Source organism: Canis lupus, chromosome 6 (genome assembly GCF_011100685.1).
Source record: "Canis lupus familiaris isolate Mischka breed German Shepherd chromosome 6, alternate assembly UU_Cfam_GSD_1.0, whole genome shotgun sequence".
NCBI lineage: Eukaryota > Metazoa > Chordata > Mammalia > Carnivora > Canidae > Canis > Canis lupus.
This window is the reverse complement of record NC_049227.1, coordinates 21,717,311-21,738,339: the sequence shown is the minus strand read 5'-3', so window position 1 is coordinate 21,738,339 and position 21,029 is coordinate 21,717,311. Positions and strand designations below refer to the sequence as shown.

The following is a 21,029-nucleotide window of genomic DNA, read 5'->3' as shown; positions in this document are numbered from 1 at the left end:
AGACAGAAGAAACACATGAAGCTACACTTACTTGGTTTTTTTTTTTTCCCTCATACATTTTGTTTAATTATACATTGGAAACTAACAAAGTTCTGGAGGAATTCCCTGGTTTTGGCTGTAAATTATGTGGACTTTCTTTAAGCAGCCAAAATAGAAGCTTTCCTTTACATGGACGATTGCACGGTTATTTCTTGAATATTTGAATTGATCCCATGAAGGTCAACATTTTAAATGTGTTAACAATTGTTTCTTTATGCTATAGACCTGTAGTCTGTCTGCATTAGAAAAAGTTTTAAACAACCTAATTTGTTTGAACACAGACTACATGAATTGTGTAAATGTATAAAGCTGTTTGCAGGAATATACCAATGTGTATGTTTGGCAGAGGGGCAAATTGTTACCTCCTGAAATAATTGTATATGCCATGTTTTGCGATAAAATTGCTTGCATTTTCTGATCAACAATGTGTACTTTTGTTTGGGAAAGCACTAGTGATGGATTACTTTTTACAACAATAGATGTAGCTTGCAAATCGTGCCAAAAAAAAAAAAAAAACGTATATTATGGAATAGGCAGATTTTGAGGATCAAGAAGGAAGTCTTTCAGTTTTCCAAAAATCCTTTTTTCCCTACTATCAGAAATGTAAAACCAAACTTAGCAACCAAGATTAATGAGTTAGATGGATTTTCCATTAGTGCTGTCCCTGTCTTATCCTTGGCTTTGTTATAGGTTGTGTCCTTTTCCCCTAGAATGTATCCCCCCAAAATGTCCAAGTAACAAATACAGCTTTCTAAGCTCTTGTTCCGGGAATACTAAACATTAAAATTGATTCTAAAACAGAAAGTGGGCTGAAACCATCCTCTCTTACAATTTTCTAATGCAAAGTGGTCTAGCATAGAGTTAACATCTTAAGCAGTTTATAGTTCACGGTTTTAATTCTTATGTGCTGTAAGGACCATATTTGAGTTTTGGTCTGTTCCTACCATTGTTTCTTTGTGGGAAGCAGTTGGGGAATTTTGGAGGTTTGGGGGATTTTTTTTTTTTTTTAACTATTTGTAAATTAATGTTTGGGTTCAAACAAATTAGTTGTTCAACATCTGTAATCCAGTTTTCTGTAAATGTTGCTGTTGTTCTAAGCTCTGTTAATGTTAAGCATTCTTTGTATATAAAATTACAATAAAATGTTAAAACTGGTTGCTTGTTTTGTGGATGAATGTAAAGATAAAACCCAATGAATGGCTGATGTGAGTGCTAGATGCTTGAAGATTCAAGTTATTAGGACTCACTCCCTTAGACCCTGCTTATATCTAGACCATTCTGTATATAATACCTTAAAGATGAAATTTGTAAAACTTTGGAGACTTGGATTTAAAATTATGAGTGCTCAGTTCGGGTGCTTTGCACTTACTTTGAAACTGATGCTACTACTAAAAGAGCCTTTCTGGCATAATATCAGCTGTGTAATATGTTCAGTTATTCTACCCAGCCCCTACCTCCAAGTTGTAAGCATTAAGTCTTTATGTTGTGACACTTGAATTATTTTTAAGGTTTAAAATATCAAGTGTTTCCTGAATCTGTTTTTTAACCCATTAGAGGAGTCCTACGCAAATCTTAATATAAGGTACAAACAGGGTCTAAGGTTTGAGTGCCCCCAGAAGGACCTTCCTCAGCCCTGCAGACACCCAAACATCATGTAATGACCTAAGGAGCTCCCAGTGCCTCTTCTAGGTTAAACATGTAAATAGCTTTCGGTTTTAGGTTTTATGCAAGATTAGATACTGCTCTTTACAGGATGAGTGGTGTTGTCTTTGGCTGTGTGGTCTTAAATGTGTTTCTAATGTGTGTGTCAAATAATTACCTGTTAAACAGACTGCCAATCTGGCTGAAGCCAATGCTTCTGAAGAAGATAAAATTAAAGCAATGATGTCGCAATCTGGCCATGAATACGACCCAATCAAGTAAGTCCATACATGCTTCATACTAATAGGTACTTTGGGGTGGATTCCCCCCCCCCCCCCAGTCAAAAGCATTATTTTTTCAAGTTTTCGTGTACATGTAATTTTTTTTCCCTTTCAGTTACATGAAGAAACCTCTAGGTCCACCACCTCCGTCTTATACCTGTTTTCGTTGTGGTAAACCTGGCCATTATATTAAGAATTGCCCAACAAATGGGGTAAGTCCAAAGAAGAAACTGTGGTACACCTTATTTTTCTTAACAGTTTCTTAGTTATCATATATTTCTTGGTGAACACTGCCTTCTCTGTTACAATGGCAAATACGCACGGGCTCTGAAGCCAGATTGCCCAGGCTCTGTCACTTAATGGCTAGGTGAGTTTGGGCAAACTACTTGAGATTTTTCAGGCCTGTCACCACTTCTTTGTGAGATGTACATAGATGCTCATAGCAGTATTTCCCTCACGTGGCTGTTGGGAGGATTAAATGAGATCATATGTATAAAGCACTGCAAATAAGAGAAGCAATTAATAAGCATTGCATGTTAGCTAATACTAAAGGTAACTGCTTGCTTTCTTCTCCTTTCTCCTTTTCCCTCCGAATAGGATAAAAACTTTGAATCTGGTCCTAGGATTAAAAAGAGCACTGGTATTCCCAGAAGTTTTATGATGGAAGTGAAAGATCCTAACATGAAAGGTGCAATGCTTACCAACACTGGAAAATACGCAATACCAACTATAGATGCGTAAGTATGCGAGTTAGGTATGACCTGTGAGGCCGCTTTCCGGCCAGGCGCCAGTACTTTGTATAGTCGCGGGCTCGTAATGTGGCTACTTGGATTTCTTGTGAGCATTGTATAGTAAGACTGTTATTGTTAGTCTCCATGTGTTGCATTTCTGTGTGAAGAATGTGAGGCTGCAGTCTGCTCCATTAAATGCAAATTTAAAATGAATTTTGGGGTTTTTGTTATCACTGAGTGCCACTTCCCTTGTAGTCTTCTGGTTTTTTTCTTTTTCTGTCATACCCTGCTTTCTTCCTCATTCACATACATACTCCCACATAAGCTTATATGCTATTTACATTTTTTAAGTGAAGACAAATATCTTAATCCTTTTGAGAAATAAAAGGCTTAAGCATAAACATTCTACAAGATGTCAAGGCAAATATAAGTGCCAAGAATAAATGAAAAACTGAGTTCTCTTGAACAAGTTTGTATATATTGTATGAGTGTTTAGATTCTGAAATATGGTTTATCTTACAAGCCATTAGTTTAAAAGACCTACAGTGCCGTATGCTACTGCTTCATGCTTATTTTGAAAGGGTTTTCAGATTTTACTTTGAGTCAGATTTAGGATAGATGTGAAAACCTCATGATATAGTTCAATTAGATGACTTCTCATTTTATTTGCCCTTATTGATACATCTAATTACCTTTTCAGTTGCCCTAGGCAACTGTGAACTCATATAACATGGAGCACAGTATTAATTGTGCCTTTAGACTATGTTCTCTAACCAGTCCTCCAGTGGTTTATGAAGTGAGTGTATCCTCAGGACATAACCTTGAGAAACATCAATTTAGAGAGTAGCTGGCCATGTTCTTAGTGACCCAGAGAAAATATGCAGAACAGTTATCCTCAGCTTCATACTGTCATGTTGAAATGCAGTGTAGTGAGCAGGTAAGAGTGATGGAGTAAGATAGCTCTGATACAGAATGATATGGAACAGATGGTGTGGTTTTGAGTATGCCCTTTAGCGAGTAGCTAATTATTTTAGTTCATGGGTAGGAATGAATGTTCTTCCTAATTCCCAACCCTGTTCACTTTCTCGGTTTCACCCCCATCTATTTTTTCTCCGTCACCATCCTGTGTTTTGTGGTTCATCTTAGAGCAGTCTGTTGTTACGCTGTTTCTAATTCAGACGTTTCATACATGCTTCCAAACAACTTAGGTTGAATTGGATGGTTTTTACAGACACAATTTAAGAGCAGACCGCTTCATCTTAATATAATATATACAAGTAAAAGTATTTAAATAGAAATTTGTGTTGGAAAAATTAACACACCTTTGTGAACCCTAACTAATAATTAACTCATTGCTTTTGAATGCTGAAATACAAAAGCCCATTTGTGCCAAACACACAGCAAATACTGGGGAAAATGGGAGCCCAAATATTTTAAATGAAACTTTCACCCTCTCCACTAACACCACTGATAAGCAACTCAGACTCTTCTTCTGTTTCTTTTTCTATCCTCTCTTCTCCTCTTTTTTTTTTTTTTTTTTTTTCTTTTCTCTCTTTTGGGCAGTGGGAGACTCCTCTTTCACAAATTGGGAACAATGGGGCATAAGCAAATTGATACTTATTTCTGGAATCGTGGTGATGTCTATGGAGCAACTGCAACACAAATAACACACCTAAGGTACCCTACTCTGTACAGCTGAGATTCTTTCATTTCCAGCGTTGAGATTGACACACTCTGTTCCTAAATGAGGTAGCAAGAATTTATCTAGGAATTCCTGTGTTTTATAAACCTGCCTGATTATAGAGAAGATGGGGGTGTTCAAGCAGTGGTGACAAGTCTGAGAATAGTGTGTTGTTGTTTTTTCCTTTTAATATATTTAATATACAACATTTCTGCAAAATGCTCTTCTGCTAAAAAATGGACCCCAAATGATGGAAGTGTTACTTTATAGTTTTGTAACACATAACTTTGATCACTTAAGTCCGTAATATTTCTTTTTTTTTTTTTTAGTAATATTTCTTAGTTGGTTGTAAATAGATTAGTCTTTTAAAATAGTGATTATAAGTAGGCCACTGGTTTTGCAGTCTACTTCTAGCAACTGCTGTGGTTGGTGGCATTCTATTTCCCTTGAGCTATCCCCCTTGATTGTGTAATGTCAACACCAATTTCTCTTTCCCATGGTATGGCATTCACTCTTTAATACCTTCACACGTTCTGGAGACTGTACTGTGGAGGGGAAATTTCGTTTGTTTGTTTGTTTGTTTTTCAAGTAACATGGTAGGATAGAGAAAATTGTGGTTAGGGTGTTGTCCTGTCTTAAGTTCAAATCCTGTCTCTGCCACTTAAACATAATTTTGTGGCACTGAATGTGTCCCTTTATTCTCTGGCCCTCAGTTGTAGAGTTGTGGATTCTTAAGATCCTTTTAGCCAGTTTTATAGCATATCTTTTTTTGTTGTACTTGTTAAGGATTTTGTTTTATGTCTTTTTTGTTGTTTAGGGGGAGGATGTTCATAACTACTCCCTTATTTTGGAAGGTATTATACTTGTATAAACAAATTTAGCATCATACTGAATTGTAAGTTCCCATAATGGTATAGTAGAACATGTGTATGTATGTATGTATCTTGGAAATACTTTGCGTTCTTAACAGTGTTGAAACAGTAAAACCTTCTTTTACAGAGAAGCGTATGCAATTGGGAAGAAAGAAAAGCCACCTTTCTTACCAGAGGAGCCATCTTCTTCTTCAGAAGAAGATGATCCTATCCCAGATGAACTGTTGTGTCTCATCTGCAAAGATATTATGACTGATGCCGTTGTCATTCCCTGCTGTGGAAACAGCTACTGCGATGAATGTAAGAAACGGTGACCCTTCAAAGGCCTAGATCTTAGAATGTTCTGTGTGTTTACTTGGAAAGGCTCTTAGCAATGCTATAGGTTTTAATAGTGAAGTACAAAATGTTGATAATTGGTCAGTTCATCAGTGAGCATTTAGTAGCAACCGTTTTTGTCACTACATTTATTTTTTAAGAGATTTTATTTATTCATGAGAGAGACAGAGAGAGGCAGAGACATAGGTAGAGGGAGAAGCAGGCTCCATGCAGGGGGCCTGTCATGGGACTCGATCCTGGGTCTCCAGGATTAGGCCCAGGGCTTAAGGCGGCGCTAAACTGCTGAGCCACCCGGGCTGCCCACCCCCCCTTTTTTTAAACAAGTGTCGTTGTCCTGCCAAGTATTAAAATGGGCCACTTGTACCTTCAGTGTAGGTGTACCAAAGTTTTATAAAATGAAGGATTTTTGTTTCCTATACATTTTAAATGGTATGCAAATTTTTGAAAGCCTTTTGGGCCTTAGATAATCTTGAGATATTTTTAAATGGTACTTAAATCTCTTTCCTAAATTGTGAAAAATAGCTTATTCTAAAATGCCTAAGTGTGATTGAGAACTGCTCTCTCTCTATAAACCTACTACCCAACATTTGTCACGTGGTGGCTTGTGACTTTTTTTCTGATCATTTATATGAGCACTTGGTTTTTTTCTGCCACACTCTAAATTTGCCCCTTCTTAACCCAGATGAAAATGGCATTATCTGAATATTTAACTGCTCAGTCCTGCTCTGGCCTTTTTCATTTCTAAGCATAGCTTTGGAATATAAATCTTTATTTTGGGAGCCTCTTCAGTGAAGACCAAAGTTAAGAAGTCCCTTAAGATTTGTGTCAAAGTACGTCTCAGATTTAACAAATCACTTACTCCCAGGTGTTCTATTTTGCAGCATAGTCGGTGAATCTGTCTTTTAGTGTTTGTCCTATGTCCTGTTTGGTAGGCATCACTGACCTGCTTGCCTAAATAACGCTGCTGGTTTTTACCTTGTATTTTTCTCGTGAGACTTTTTTTTTTTTTTTTTAAGATTTTATTTGACTCCGGGGGGAGCGGGGGGCGGCGGCGGGGCAGAAACACAGGCAGAGGGAGAAGCAGGCTCCACGCAGTGAGCCCAACATGGGACTCGATCCCAGGTCTCTAGGATCAGGCCCTGGGCCAAAGGCAGGCGCTAAACCACTAAACCACCCAGGCTGCCCTCGTGAGGCTTTTTTAAAAGCCTGTTAACCACATAAAGTTTTTATCTTTCTAGACTATATCTGATTTTTATTTTTTCCCTTATAATACTCCCCTGAAATAGAAAAAGAATAATATTTAGAAAAGAATGCTTTTTCTCTCAACTTAAATGTTTGTTGCAATTATATTTATGACCTCTGTTTTTAAGGTAGAGAGATGTTAGAACAGGAGTACTATCAGGCGAGAACTTTTACTTCCGAGTTTCCTAATCTTAGAAATGATTAGTGATGTATGCTTGGAAACAGTCATGTAACTGAACCAGATGTAAGTGGTCTTTGTAATTCATTCCCTGAACACCGAGTTTGTGCTCTGCTTTTATTAATATTTAAAATATTTTACATAGGTATAAGAACAGCACTCTTGGAATCTGATGATCATACATGTCCTACATGCCATCAAAATGATGTCTCTCCTGATGCTTTAATTGCCAATAAATTCTTACGACAGGTAGCTATCTTTGTATCCCTGAAAATTTTTTTTATAAATTTTTGATTATTTAAACTGTACTTGAGTAAATACAACCTTACATTTTCCTGCATTTTTCTGTTTGATATCTGTAGGCTGTTAATAACTTCAAAAATGAAACTGGTTATACAAAAAGACTACGAAAACAGTTACCCCCACCACCACCCCCAATACCACCCCCAAGACCACTCATTCAGCGGAACCTACAACCTCTGATGAGATCTCCAATATCAAGACAACAGGATCCTTTGATGATTCCAGTGACCTCTTCATCAACTCACTCAGCTCCTTCTATGTCTTCATTAACTTCTAATCCGTCTTCCTTGGCTCCTCCTGTGCCTGGAAATTCGTCTTCTACTCCAGCTCCTGTACCCGATATAACTGCGACAGTCTCCATATCAGTCCACTCAGAAAAATCAGATGGACCTTTCCGGTAAGTCTGTGTATCTCTCATTTTTCAGAAATAAGTGAGATCGGTAATACAGTTTTTTATTGATGTATGTTGCTTTAGCAGTTGTAATGTCCTGCAGTACGAATTCTTGTGAACCACTGGGCTGAGTAAGGTGGGGGACTCAATAAAGTAACCTTCCTCTAAAGGTTTCCCTGTAAGAGATGACTTGTTCTTATTGGAGGAACAAGCAAATGAAGGAGATTTCACTTGGCAAATGATTAAGCATCCCAAGGTCAACAACTATACAAGTTGCCGACAACCTTTGTTAAATGTCGAATCATAAAGAGAATTCGCTTGTGGTCATAATGATGGTATTAGAAAAGAGTCGATTTGAGCAGAACTAAACACAATTTGGATCCATAGAGTAGAGGCAATAAAACATTGATGTCAGTAAAGAAGTCAGACTAATTATTTTGGGAAAAAAATTATTTTGGAGCCTAATTATATAGAAGACCAATGAAAACTCTTTTAAATCCTACCACTTCAGACACTAAAAGGACCTTGGACCACATAGTCCAGTGATTGATAAATTCTTTTTTATTATTATTATTCATGAGAGATTGAGAGAGGCAGAGACAGGCAGAGGGAGAAACAGGCTCCTCGCAGGAAGCCCGATAAGGGACTGGATCCTGGATCCTGGGATCATGCCCTGAGCTGAAGGCAGCCGCTCAACCACTGAGCCACCCAGGCATCCCTGGTCCATAAATTCTTAAAGAATCAACCACCTTTTAAAAAAATAGGTGTCAGAAGTCTGTGCAGATTTTTTGAAACAAAATCTTGAGGACTGGGACCTTCACATGTATATGGAAGACCTCTCATTAATTTTCTGTGATTAAAGTGGGAATAAGTCTCAGGGTTTCTTGGTTTTCCTATCTCTTTGATTCAGTGGTAGAGCTGGAAGTAGAATTTACTCTTAATTCTGTCTTCCTTAGGTCCCACACTTTGACTTTTTTTTTTTTTTTTTAAGTTTTATTGTTACAGCTCAACTGGTTTCTGTCATGACTATCCCAGATGGGACTTCTTAAGGAGACTTCCTTTTTTACTTAGCACTTTGCACTTTCCTCAAAAGTTTTCATCAACTTTGATTTAACTCACCTTAATGCGGGTGGTAGGCAAACAGACTTAGTGATAATATGTAATATTTTTACTCTTAATCCTCCATTTCTGATGACTTTAATATCTTGCAAACTACATTGTTTTATAGGGACTCTGATAGTAAAATACTGCCAGCTGCAGCCCTTGCACCAGAACACTCAAAAGGGGCCTCTTCAATTGCAATCACTGCTCTTATGGAGGAGAAGGTAAGTTTAGTTGGCTCTTAAATTTGGAGATTTGTCATATAGTTGTTCTGGTTTTTCTCTGATTTTTTTTTTAACTCTTCTGTTTCTTTTCTTTCTTTTTTTTTTTTAACTTTGTCTTTTTACTCGTGTTTTTATCCTACAGGGTTACCAGGTACCTGTACTTGGAACCCCATCTTTGCTTGGACAGTCACTGTTGCATGGACAGTTGATCCCCACAACTGGTGAGTAAAATCATTTTGATTTGAACATTTTCTCCTTTCAGAAATAATTTTAACTTTACTTAACATGTGGTTTCATATTTACATTGTTTTTGTTTCCAAGGTCCAGTAAGAATAAATACTGCTCGTCCAGGTGGTGGTCGACCAGGTTGGGAACAGTAAGTATATGTTTAAAATAATCTCCAGATGATTGCTTTTGAACTAGATAATGGAAATTAGAATCTAGTGTGTTTCTTAATATTTTTTATTATAAATTCTTCTTTTGTAAATGCCCTGTTAACATGGTTTTTGTTTAGTGTCACAAATCCAAGATTATGTGAAGAACTATTTCCTAAAAGAATGAGTAAATCTGGGCGGCCTGGGTGGTTCAGCAGTTTAGCGCCGCCTTCAGCCCAGGGCCTGATGCTGGAGACCTGGGATCAAGTCCCATGTCAGGCTCCCTGCATGGAGCCTGCTTCTCCCTTTGCCTGTGTCTCTGCCTCTCTCTCTCTCTCTCTCTCTCTCTGTCTCTCATGAAAAATAATCTTTAAAGAGTAATTCTTTTCTTAAAATGGTAAAATGTAAATTCTTATCTGTTCTTTTCACTTTCATGTCTTACCAAATGGTGTTCTTGATAGGAATGAATAGATAAGTTATCTTTTCAGTTATCTATTCATTTAGTTAATAGATAAGTAATTGAAAATATTTTTTTATTTTACATACTGAATCACTTATGGTGTAAATAAACTTTTTCCTAGCCTTAATATGGATTTTCAAAATTTGATTTGAGTAAACAGATATTGAGGCTACCAAAAACAGAATTTCTCATTTTGAAAATAGTCTGAAAAAGAAAATAGTCTGTTAGTGATATTTTATTACATATTAAAATCTGTAGGGTATGATTTTCTGTCCTGTGAAATACGAAGAATTTTGATCTGTGTAAGATGGCCTTTGGCATTAAAAATTCATATATTTGTTTGTGGTCTTTCTATGTATATTCCTTTTTGTTTCTATAATCTATATAAACCAGTTTTTATATTTATATAAGCTGGCTTATATTCTTAAACTTTGATCTTTTTGTTTGAGAGATAAGTCAAATTTTTTATTTTAAAAAATATGCCATGTTGAGAGACTTAGCAGATGGTGTCGGTAGAAGGAATACAGGATTTGGAGACAGGTAGTCCCACGTTAGAATCTTAGCCCCTGCACTTAACAGCTACATAATCTTGGGCATACAGTTTTACTCCTCAGCTGCATTGCCTCATCTGTAGAATTGGAATGGTGCTAGTTCCTCACCTCACCTGCACAGTGCCCAGCAGATAAAAGGGCTCTATTTCTCTTCTGTACATAAATTCACAGTTACTTGTAGAATGCTAAATGGAATGCAATATTGCAGAAGTTTTGTACATTGAGGTTTAATGTCAAAATAATCAGAAAAAAAATAGTTTAAATGTAATACTTGCCCGTATCTTCTCTATCTGGAACAAATTTCAGAATATAGAGGTCAGGGAGAGGAAAACGTTTCTAGAATAGTTAAAATATGTCTTAAAGTCTGTGCACTAAGAGAGATTGTGTGTTATACTCAAGCCCACTTTATCTTTCTTTCCAACAGTTCCAATAAGCTTGGATATCTGGTTTCTCCACCACAGCAAATTAGAAGAGGGGAAAGGAGCTGCTACAGGTAGGCTTGTTAAAAATCTTGGAAAACTGTAATCTGATGATATGCCGAAAAATACAACACAAAGAAATTAAAGCACTCCAGTGGCTGGGAAGGGAGGTCATTTGGTTTATGCTTATCTTACTTAAGTCCTCAGGAGTTGCCCGTGAGGCCTAGAGAAAAACAGATTACATTTAATCTTTTAAATGATGGTTTAGGGCTACATCTTTAATACTCCTTCCCAATGACTACTTTGCCCCAGCACACAAGAGAATATTAGCTTACATTTACTCTTTTGAGGATAGAAGGAAGTCCTTAAGGCCCAGACAATATTTAAGTGCCAGTTTAAGATGAAAGTTAACTAGCTCACCTCCCAAACATGAAGAAGAATTGCATTTATTTCTCTTCTAGACTCCATTGTCTGAATCTTCTCCCACCTTCTCTTTTCCAAGAGAAGAGACCAAGAGATTGTTCGGGGCTCTTGCCCTGGACAGGCAAAAGCAATGTTAGTCTGTGAAGTAAGCCCTAGGTCTTATTATGTAGGTCACACTCACCACCAGGGTAAAGGGCCTCCAAATTAACTCTCTAGCAAGAATATTAAGGATATTTTCTAGGGCTTCATTGAGAATTGCTAAGTAGCTTTGTTACTAGATCACATGCTAATAGAAGATAATATTTACTAATTCAGGCTGTGAAAAGAGGGTTAAAATCTAAACCCCTGCTATTCTGTACCATTTATCTATAAATTAAAGAACGTTTAAGCTTAACAGAAATAAGCCCATTTTTTTTAAAGAAGCCACTATTTCTTTGATGAGAGACCAATCAGAAACTGGTCAGTACTGTTATTTTCACCCAACTCTTTGAAAGAAAACACTGATAATTTAGTTAATTACAAATGTTAACAGTAGTACTTATTTTCTTGAGGATGAAAGGAAGAACATAGGGAATATAATCAATGGTATTCTGATAGTGTGATATGGTTGACAGATAGTAGTTAACATTGTGAGCCTCACATCAGGTGTAGACTTAATTGCTGTGTTGCACACCTGAAAATAATGTAACCTTGTGTGTCAGCTATACTTCAATTTTTTTTTAAAAACGTAACAAATAAGTACTTTAATTGCAAAAACAAAACCAAAAAAAGTACTTTAAATACAAAAACAAAAACCTGTTCAGGACACCTGGGTGTCTCAGTGGTTGAGCGCTGCCTTCGGCTCAGGGCATAATCCTGGAGTCCTGGATCAAGTCCCACATCGAGCTTCCCTGTAGAGAGCCTGCTTCTCTGCCTGCCTGTGTCTCTGCTTCTCTGTGTCTCTCATGAATAAATAAATACTATCTTTAAAAACCAAAAGCAATGAAGCCAGAAATATTTTAATGACAGAAATATTTTTCTGTCAGAAAAATAAAATGATGTAAAATGTCAAAAATACCTAGTACTTAGGTACTGGTACCTAAGAAAGATCATTTATTTATACACTTCCTACCTCAAAAGATTACAGGAAGTGGTTTTCTTCATTGAAGATTTTGGTCTGGAAGGCATTTGGGGGAGGCCTCTGTCAGAGAGGCATTAACATTGTCAGTTCTTTTAAAGCACAGATTAGGAAGTCACACAAGAGAACTTATAAATGTAGCATCTCCATAGAGAGAAGGCCCTGTAAACTTGTATCATCTAGGTTCTCAAGTGGCCTTTAAAATTATATTTACATATAAATAAGTGTTCCTATGCTTATTTGAACAGTTGGTTATATTCCATCTTTTGTAAGTTTAAAGATAATTATGAATAGAAAAGACAAGCTTACTTGTCTTGGGTGATTTTAGTTTGAAGGAATAATATCTCGGAATTTATTTCTCCAGAAGTATAAACCGTGGACGACACCACAGCGAAAGATCACAGAGAACTCAAGGCCCATCGCTACCAGCAACTCCAGTTTTTGTGCCTGTGCCACCCCCTCCTTTGTACCCGCCCCCACCCCATACACTTCCTCTCCCTCCAGGTGTGCCTCCTCCACAGTTCTCTCCTCAGTTTCCTCCTGGCCAGCCGCCACCTGCTGGCTATAGTGTCCCTCCTCCAGGCTTTCCTCCAGCTCCGGCCAATTTATCGACATCTTGGGTATCGTCGGGAGTGCAGACAGCTCACTCAAATACCATCCCAACAACACAAGCACCCCCGTTGTCCAGGGAAGAATTCTATAGAGAACAACGACGGCTAAAAGAAGAGTGAGTGTTTTAATTTGAAATTCTCATACATTTTCATTTTCTGATGTAACATTAAGCCAGGTATCTTTGGAAACATTTTCTAGTGTTTCCAGTTAGTACAAGAAAAATCACCTAAAAACTGAACCAAAGCCATACAAGCAACTTCCTCAGGGATTCCTAGTTATTTATAGTTTTAAAATGGAAAACTAATGGCAATTTCATTCATTTCATTCATGATCTAATTACATTTGTCTTGTTAGTTTTCTTAAATGGTTTTTGTTAACTTTCACTCTTTAACTTTATTTTACTAGGGAAAAGAAAAAGTCCAAGCTAGATGAGTTTACAAATGATTTTGCTAAGGAATTGATGGAATACAAAAAGATTCAAAAGGAGCGTAGGCGCTCATTTTCCAGGTTAGTGTTTTGCAAGCCTTCACAACAGAATTACAAATGGGACTTTGAATATCCAGGGATTAGCTATGGATATAAATAACATTGCACTTACGGAATTTTTCTGATTCGGTCTAGGTTTATAGAAATGGACATGTAGCTTATTTCCCAATATCTGTTTATTGAAATAATGTCTCAATGTAAATTCTATTGTGTAGAACTAGCAGTTACGGGGATTAAATTGCCCTTGTCCCTTGAAGTTATTTGTAGTGTGAAATAATTGGGAAATGTTTGTGGAAGGAGAGAAATAGAATAGCTGAAGAACAATTCTGAGAACCCTTTTACTTGAGGCTACAGCTTCTTGCTGGAACATTAACCTGTATAATTAATGAAGTAGTGGTAGACTACAAATTGCTTTATCAATAGAAAAACTGAATTATAAAAATTCCCTGGAAGTTTGTTTAAAAGACTTATTTTTTAAGCTTACATTTGAAATGTGGTTCCTTTCAAAGCTAGACTATTGGCCGACGTAGGACAAAGAAATTACTCCTACTTAAATAACCAGATAGGAAGTTAAATTTAATTGGCATTTTGTTTAGTGTTAACTTAATTAGCTCATATAACTCACGGTACATTAATGCGCTTCACTCTAATTGTCAAGATTTCACTTTTGTTTTGTAACAAGTGATTGCTCTGATCTTTGTGTACTTTATTCCATTCCAGTAGAGGTCACTGTGCCTCTTTAATCATCTAAGATGAAATTTGATATAAAAGATGGAACCGTGAGGAGAGCATGCTAGAGTCTGAATCTGTATTTTATTTTGTATGTATTTCTCAACTATCAATTATTGTTTTGTTTTTGTTTTTAGGTCTAAATCTCCTTATAGTGGTTCATCATATTCAAGAAGTTCCTATACTTATTCTAAGTCAAGATCTGGTTCAACACGTTCACGTTCTTATTCTCGATCATTTAGCCGCTCACACTCTCGTTCCTATTCACGATCGCCTCCATACCCCAGAAGAGGCAGAGGCAAGAGCAGAAATTACCGTTCACGGTCTAGATCTCATGGATATCATCGATCTAGGTCAAGGTCACCCCCATATAGACGGTATCATTCACGGTCAAGATCTCCTCAAGCATTTAGGGGACAGTCTCCCAATAAACGTAATGTGCCTCAAGGGGAAACAGAACGTGAATATTTTAATAGATACAGAGAAGTTCCGCCACCTTATGACATGAAAGCTTATTATGGGAGGAGTGTTGATTTTAGAGACCCATTTGAAAAAGAGCGTTACCGAGAATGGGAGAGAAAATATAGAGAGTGGTATGAAAAGTATTATAAAATAGGTTATGCTACTGGAGCACAGCCTAGACCATCAGCAAATAGAGAGAACTTTTCTCCAGAGAGGTTTTTGCCTCTTAATATCAGGAATTCTCCCTTCACAAGAGGCCGCAGAGAAGATTATGCTGGTGGACAAAGTCATAGAAGTCGAAACTTAGGTGGCAACTATCCAGAAAAGCTTTCAACAAGAGACAGTCACAATCAGAAGGACAACACAAAGTCGAAAGAGAAAGAGAGTGAAAATGCTCCTGGAGATGGTAAAGGAAACAAACATAAGAAACATAGGAAAAGAAGAAAGGGGGAGGAAAGCGAAGGTTTTCTAAACCCTGAGTTGTTAGAAACTTCTAGGAAATCGAGAGAACCTACAAGTGGTGAAGAAAATAAAACTGACTCATTGTTTGTTCTCCCAAGTCGAGATGATGCTACACCTGTTAGAGATGAACCAATGGATGCAGAATCTATCACTTTTAAATCAGTGTCTGAAAAAGACAAGAGGGAGAAAGACAAACCAAAAGCAAAAGGTGACAAGACCAAACGGAAAAATGATGGGTCTACAGTGTCCAAAAAAGAAAACATTGCAAAACCTGCTAAGGGACCTCAAGAAAAACTAGATGGAGAGCGTGAAAAATCTCCTCGATCTGAACCTCCACTTAAAAAAGCCAAAGAGGAGACTCCAAAGACTGACAATGCTAAGTCATCATCTTCCTCCCAAAAAGATGAAAAGATCATTGGTACCCCCAGGAAAGCTCACTCTAAGTCAGCAAAGGAACACCAGGAGACAAAACCAGTCAAAGAGGAAAAAGTGAAGAAGGATTATTCCAAAGATGTCAAATCAGAAAAATTAACAAATAAGGAAGAAAAGGCCAAGAAGCCTAGTGAGAAAAGTAAGCCACCTGACAGCAAGGGAGAAAAAAGAAAAAGAAAAACCGAAGAAAAAAGCGTAGATAAAGATTTTGAGTCCTCTTCAATGAAAATCTCTAAACTAGAAGTAACTGAAATAGTGAAACCATCACCAAAGCGCAAAATGGAACCAGATATTGAAAAGATGGATAGGACCCCTGAGAAGGACAAGATTTCATCATCCTCAACTGCCCCAGCCAAAAAAATCAAGCTCAACAGAGAAACTGGTAAAAAAATTGGAAGTACAGAAAATGTATCTAATACAAAAGAACCCTCTGAAAAATTAGAGTCGACATCTAGCAAAGTTAAACAAGAAAAAGTAAAAGGAAAGGTCAGACGAAAAGTAGCTGGAGCTGAGGGATCCAGCTCAACGCTTGTGGATTACACCAGGTATCTGATTATGGGTAGTTGGATGTAGATGTTTGTTTTGGGGGAGAATATCCTTTAATTTTATCCATGCTTGTACTTTTAAAGGGTCTGTTAATTAAAAAGGGGTTAGACTGGTTTACTGGTTAGACTGGTCTTTAATGAAAGGAGTTGAAGATTGTAAATCAGTTTGTGGGTGAGCCACATTTGTTTTTATGCAGTCCTACATTTGAATCATTTAATCTCTATTAGAGTAGCGCCAATGGCTTTGAGAGTTAAAAGGACGTTTATGTTTAAGTTAGCCTTATTATACTTCAATGTTCAGTAAAAGTAAATTCTTCATTAAATTCTTCATTATTTAACAATATTTTAATTGTTTTTAGTACGAGCTCAACGGGAGGCAGTCCTGTGCGGAAATCTGAAGAAAAAACAGATACAAAACGAACTGTCATTAAAACTATGGAAGAATATAATAACGACAATACAGCTCCTGCTGAAGATGTTATTATTATGATTCAGGTTCCTCAGTCCAAATGGGATAAAGATGACTTTGAATCTGAAGAAGAAGATGTTAAGACCACACAGCCTATATCAAATGTAGGAAAACCTGCCAGTGTTATTAAAAATGTTAGCACTAAACCATTAAATACAGTCAAGTATACTGAAAAAGAAAGTGAGTCATCAGAGAAAATTCAGAAACTCACCAAGGAAGTGAGCCATGAACTTATACAGCATGAGATCAAAAGTTCAAAAAATTCTGCCTCCAGTGAAAAGGGAAAGACCAAAGATCGAGATCATTCAGTTTCAGAGAAGGAAAACCCTGAAAAGAGGAAGAACAGCGCTCAGCCAGAGAAAGATAGTAACTTGGACCGTCTAAGTGAACAAGGGAATTTTAAAAGTCTGTCTCAATCTTCCAAAGAGACAAGAACGTCAGATAAGCATGATTCAGTTCGAGGTTCCTCAACTAAAGACTTTACCCCCAACAGAGACAAAAAAACTGACTACGACAACAGAGAGTACTCAAGTTCCAAACGTAGAGATGAAAGGAATGAATTAACAAGAAGGAAAGACTCTCCTCCTCGAAGTAAAGATTCTGCATCTGGACAGAAAACTAAGCCAAGAGAGGAGAGAGATTTGCCCAAAAAAGGAACAGGAGATTCCAAAAAGAGCAGTTCCAGTCCCTCAAGAGACAAAAAACCTCATGATCACAAAGCTACTTATGATACTAAACGCCCAAGTGAAGAAATAAAACCTGTAGATAAAAATCCTTGTAAAGATCGTGAGAAGCACATGTTAGAAGCAAGGAACAATAAAGAATCAAGTGGCAATAAATTACTATATGTGCTTAACCCACCAGACCCACAGATTGAAAAAGAGCAAGTTCCTGGGCAGACTGACAAGAATGCTGTCAAGCCGAAACAGCAGTTAAGTCACTCCTCTCGACTTTCCTCTGACTTAACTAGAGAAACTGATGAAGCTGCTTTTGAACCAGACTATAATGAAAGTGACAGTGAAAGCAATGTGTCTGTAAAAGAGGAGGAGACTTCAGGAAAAGTTTCTAAGGAACTGAAAGATAAAGTCGTGGAGAAAACAAAAGACAGCCTGGACACAGCAGCAAGTGTCCAGATAGGCACAGCCAGGAGCCAGAGTCAAAGCAGCCCTAGTGTTAGTCCAAGTAGAAGTCATAGCCCTTCTGGAAGCCAAACCCGAAGCCACAGCAGTAGTGCCAGCTCTGCAGAGAGTCAGGACAGCAAAAAGAAGAAGAAGAAGAAGGAAAAGAAAAAGCACAAGAAACATAAAAAACATAAGAAGCATAAGAAGCATGCAGGCACCGAAGTAGAATTGGAAAAAAGCCAAAAACACAAACACAAGAAAAAGAAGTCAAAGAAGAGCAAAGATAAAGAAAAGGAGAAGGAGAAGGATGACCAAAAAGTGAAATCTGTCCCTGTATAGAAGGACAGATTTTAAAAATTGACTTAATTACTAAGTCATCTGTATTAAATTTTGTTATAATGTAAAGAGATTCAAGCCTTGTAAATAATGATATGGAAGACCCTGTGCTGCACTTAAAATATTGCTGCTTGATTATTTGATTTTTACATCAGAGCTTTATAACACGAACTTTTGTACAGAATTGTGAGTTGTGACCATGTAACATGAGAGGTTTTGCTAGGGCCTATTATTTTTAACCACCATTAATTAGTTGGGGTGGAGTTTACTGTACTGTGAAATTTTCACATTTGAATTTTTTTAATTGCCTGGCAAAAGCTGGTATCAGTTCTAAAATATCAGCAGAATGATTTGCTGAATTCATTACAACCCCGTTATGTCACTTTTTGATTACAATAAAAGTTTTCAGTAAACTTTTCAAATGTCGAATATTTGTGTTATTTGAAGGAAGTATTTCATGTCTCTTCCCCCTTCCATTTTCTTATTTGGAATATCCTTTGAGCCTGTAATATAAGCTGTACCAAATATACAAAACTATGAGGTAAACATGGTAGATCCTAGACTTTGATCAGTGGGCTGGTAGTAGGTGACCAGAAATAAGAAATCAGGATAAATGGAGACCTGGTTGGGGGAAAAAAAATCTAAAAGGGTCCTAAACATATATAGTAATTAGAAGTTTGGACTTGAATTTTAGTGGTGAGGAATTGTGATATATGGTCCTGTATTTTTCTTGAAACCCTGATAAACAAATGTTAAATTCCTTGATAAAGTGTCAGCTAATGAGCACACACCAGTGAGTATCTGGCCTGTCTGGTCTGCCCGATTGACAAAAGCAAGAGCAGCAGGTCTAGGAGCACTAGGTTGGACTATGATGGGCTCTTCCTTTGTGGCTGTGGTTTAAGAAGTATCATAGGCAACGAAAAGCTTTTGACAGGTTTTAGGGAGTTAGGGTAAGAATGGTGCTTCAAAAACATGGCAGTATAAATGGGTCAAGACTACAACTTCTAGGAGGAGGAAAAGAGACCAGCTTCAGTCTGAGGGTGGTCCTAGAGTGCCCTTGGATGGTACATTAGCAGTAGCTTGCTTCTATTAAACTCCTGTGACTGTGCCTTGTCAGGATTTCCAGACTGGGCCGTGTGGACAGGATGCAAACATACTTCATTGTGTTTTTTTTTTTTTTTTTTTAATTTTATTTATTTATTTATTTATTTATGATAGTCACAGAGAGAGAAAGAGGCAGAGACACAGGCAGAGGGAGAAGCAGGCTCCATGCACCGGAGCCCGACATGGGATTCAATCCCGGGTCTCCAGGATCGCGCCCTGGGTCAAAGGAAGGCGCCAAACCGCTGCACCACTCAGGGATCCCCTTCATTGTGTTTTTAATGCAACATTTAATATTTGAAGAAAGAAACGAGCATCACAAATATTGACAGCATCAAAGCCATTCAGGACTTAGTTAAGACTGTTGCATGTTTGTCAAAAGTAAGTTTATTAAGTTAAATGAAAGCAACTTTACCTCAGTTTGCAGGCTTTTTAAAAAAAAAAAAAAAAGATGTATTTATTTATTCATGAGAGACAGACTGAGAGAGAGACAGAGACACTGGCAGGGGGAAAAGCAGGCTCCTCACAGGGAACCCGATGTGGGACTCCATCCCAGATTCCGGGATCTTTTTTTTTTTTTTTTTTGTCCAATACTACTTTGAGCAGGAAATGCCACTACCTCTGAAGGGTCAGTCCAGCCTAGATACTCAACCCTCAGTGCCTAACCAGTCCAACTCACCCCTGCCATGTAGAGGAATGGGATAACGTGTAAGACTCAACTTGTTTTTGCTGGACCCCAGAAAGGCCATGTTATATCTCCATGTCTTTCACACTTGGCTGCTTTCATGGGGCTGAACTTTTCTTCCTCCTCTGCCTGTCTCACAGTTTCCTACCCATCATTCAAGAGTTAGTTTGCCTTTTTTTTTTTTAACTATTCCTTCATAGTGCCTGCTTGAGCATCCCCATACACACCCAAGATGGCATAGCATCATTGGATATGCTGTGGAGACACTTCATTTGTTTTCTGTGGGCTTTGGTTGTCTTCCTCACTGGACTGAGTGAGAGCCTCAAAAGGAAATGTGGAGTTTATATTCCAGAAGCCAAACCACACCTTGCACGTAATGTTTGAATTGATAGGATGAAATTACTTTTTTTAGCTTAAAGTTAAATTCTGCAAACTTCCTGGAAACCAGTGATATGTCAACATTTTTAAGGGAGGAAAATAATTTTTGAGCTACTATAGATTTGGAAGACAGTATCCTTCCAATAATCAGCTGCTCCAATGTGCCAAGTATATTGCAAAGTCTTACCATCAGGGGCCTAAGAATAACTCCTTTGCTGGTCTCAGCATGCCAAATGAAGAGTGCTAAATCCCCTCCAGAATTTTTAAGCCTGAGATTTCAGAGTTAGAAAGCTAGTTAATGGTTTATTCATCCCAATTTGTGCAAGTGTCCCCTTCTGTCTTGTCCACTTCTTTCCTGTCTTTAACTCCTTTAAAGAACTCTGTTCTTACTGTACAAAATTGCACAGAGCAAACCTCTGGTTTGGAGCAAACTCTTCTCTAAACCCTTTTATACTGCAGCTATTTGTGTAAGCCAATTTCAGCTGGTCTCTTATTTTAACAAGGCCTCACTAATACATAGGGATGTAAATATAGTGTGCTCTTTGTGTATCAAACACGTCCTTTTGGCATTAACATTTTTCATTAATTTTAAGAATTGCAAATGATGACAAATTCAATAAAATAAGCCACTTAAATTCTTAGAGTCGTGTGGCACTGCTATATGTAAATAACAGTTCAGCACACATGGAAAATGGGGTTACCGAGAATGTTCAGAAATTTCATGAGAATCCTTTTCATTAATGCAGTATAAACTCATCAAGCTTCTCTTTGTTACAGGCTTCTGAGATTTTTAAGGTTGTGTTAATAGGACTTTTAAAGAACAGCTATTGCTAATTTATACAGTTCA

The 21,029-nt window shown here is 37.5% G+C and overlaps 1 protein-coding gene across 3 annotated transcripts in view; it reads left to right on the top strand.

Annotated features, from left to right (window-relative positions):
- Window positions 1–18,440, top strand: part of RBBP6 (RB binding protein 6, ubiquitin ligase) — a 31,999-nt gene extending 13,559 nt beyond the window's left edge. The window contains exons 5-18 of one of the 3 annotated variants that reach the window (XM_038540023.1): window positions 1,870–1,958; window positions 2,077–2,173; window positions 2,559–2,698; window positions 5,373–5,545; window positions 7,147–7,250; window positions 7,364–7,701; window positions 8,924–9,020; window positions 9,163–9,241; window positions 9,342–9,396; window positions 10,830–10,898; window positions 12,729–13,091; window positions 13,382–13,483; window positions 14,329–16,092; window positions 16,452–18,440. In XM_038540023.1, coding sequence (XP_038395951.1) covers window positions 1,870–1,958; window positions 2,077–2,173; window positions 2,559–2,698; window positions 5,373–5,545; window positions 7,147–7,250; window positions 7,364–7,701; window positions 8,924–9,020; window positions 9,163–9,241; window positions 9,342–9,396; window positions 10,830–10,898; window positions 12,729–13,091; window positions 13,382–13,483; window positions 14,329–16,092; window positions 16,452–18,021 — 5,040 coding nt within the window. In that variant the 3' untranslated portion in view covers window positions 18,022–18,440. The remainder of the gene's footprint in view (window positions 1–1,869; window positions 1,959–2,076; window positions 2,174–2,558; window positions 2,699–5,372; window positions 5,546–7,146; window positions 7,251–7,363; window positions 7,702–8,923; window positions 9,021–9,162; window positions 9,242–9,341; window positions 9,397–10,829; window positions 10,899–12,728; window positions 13,092–13,381; window positions 13,484–14,328; window positions 16,093–16,451) is intronic. The other 2 variants (XM_038540024.1, XM_038540025.1) reach the window with 2 other exon arrangements.
- Window positions 18,441–21,029: the final 2,589 nt, after the last annotated feature.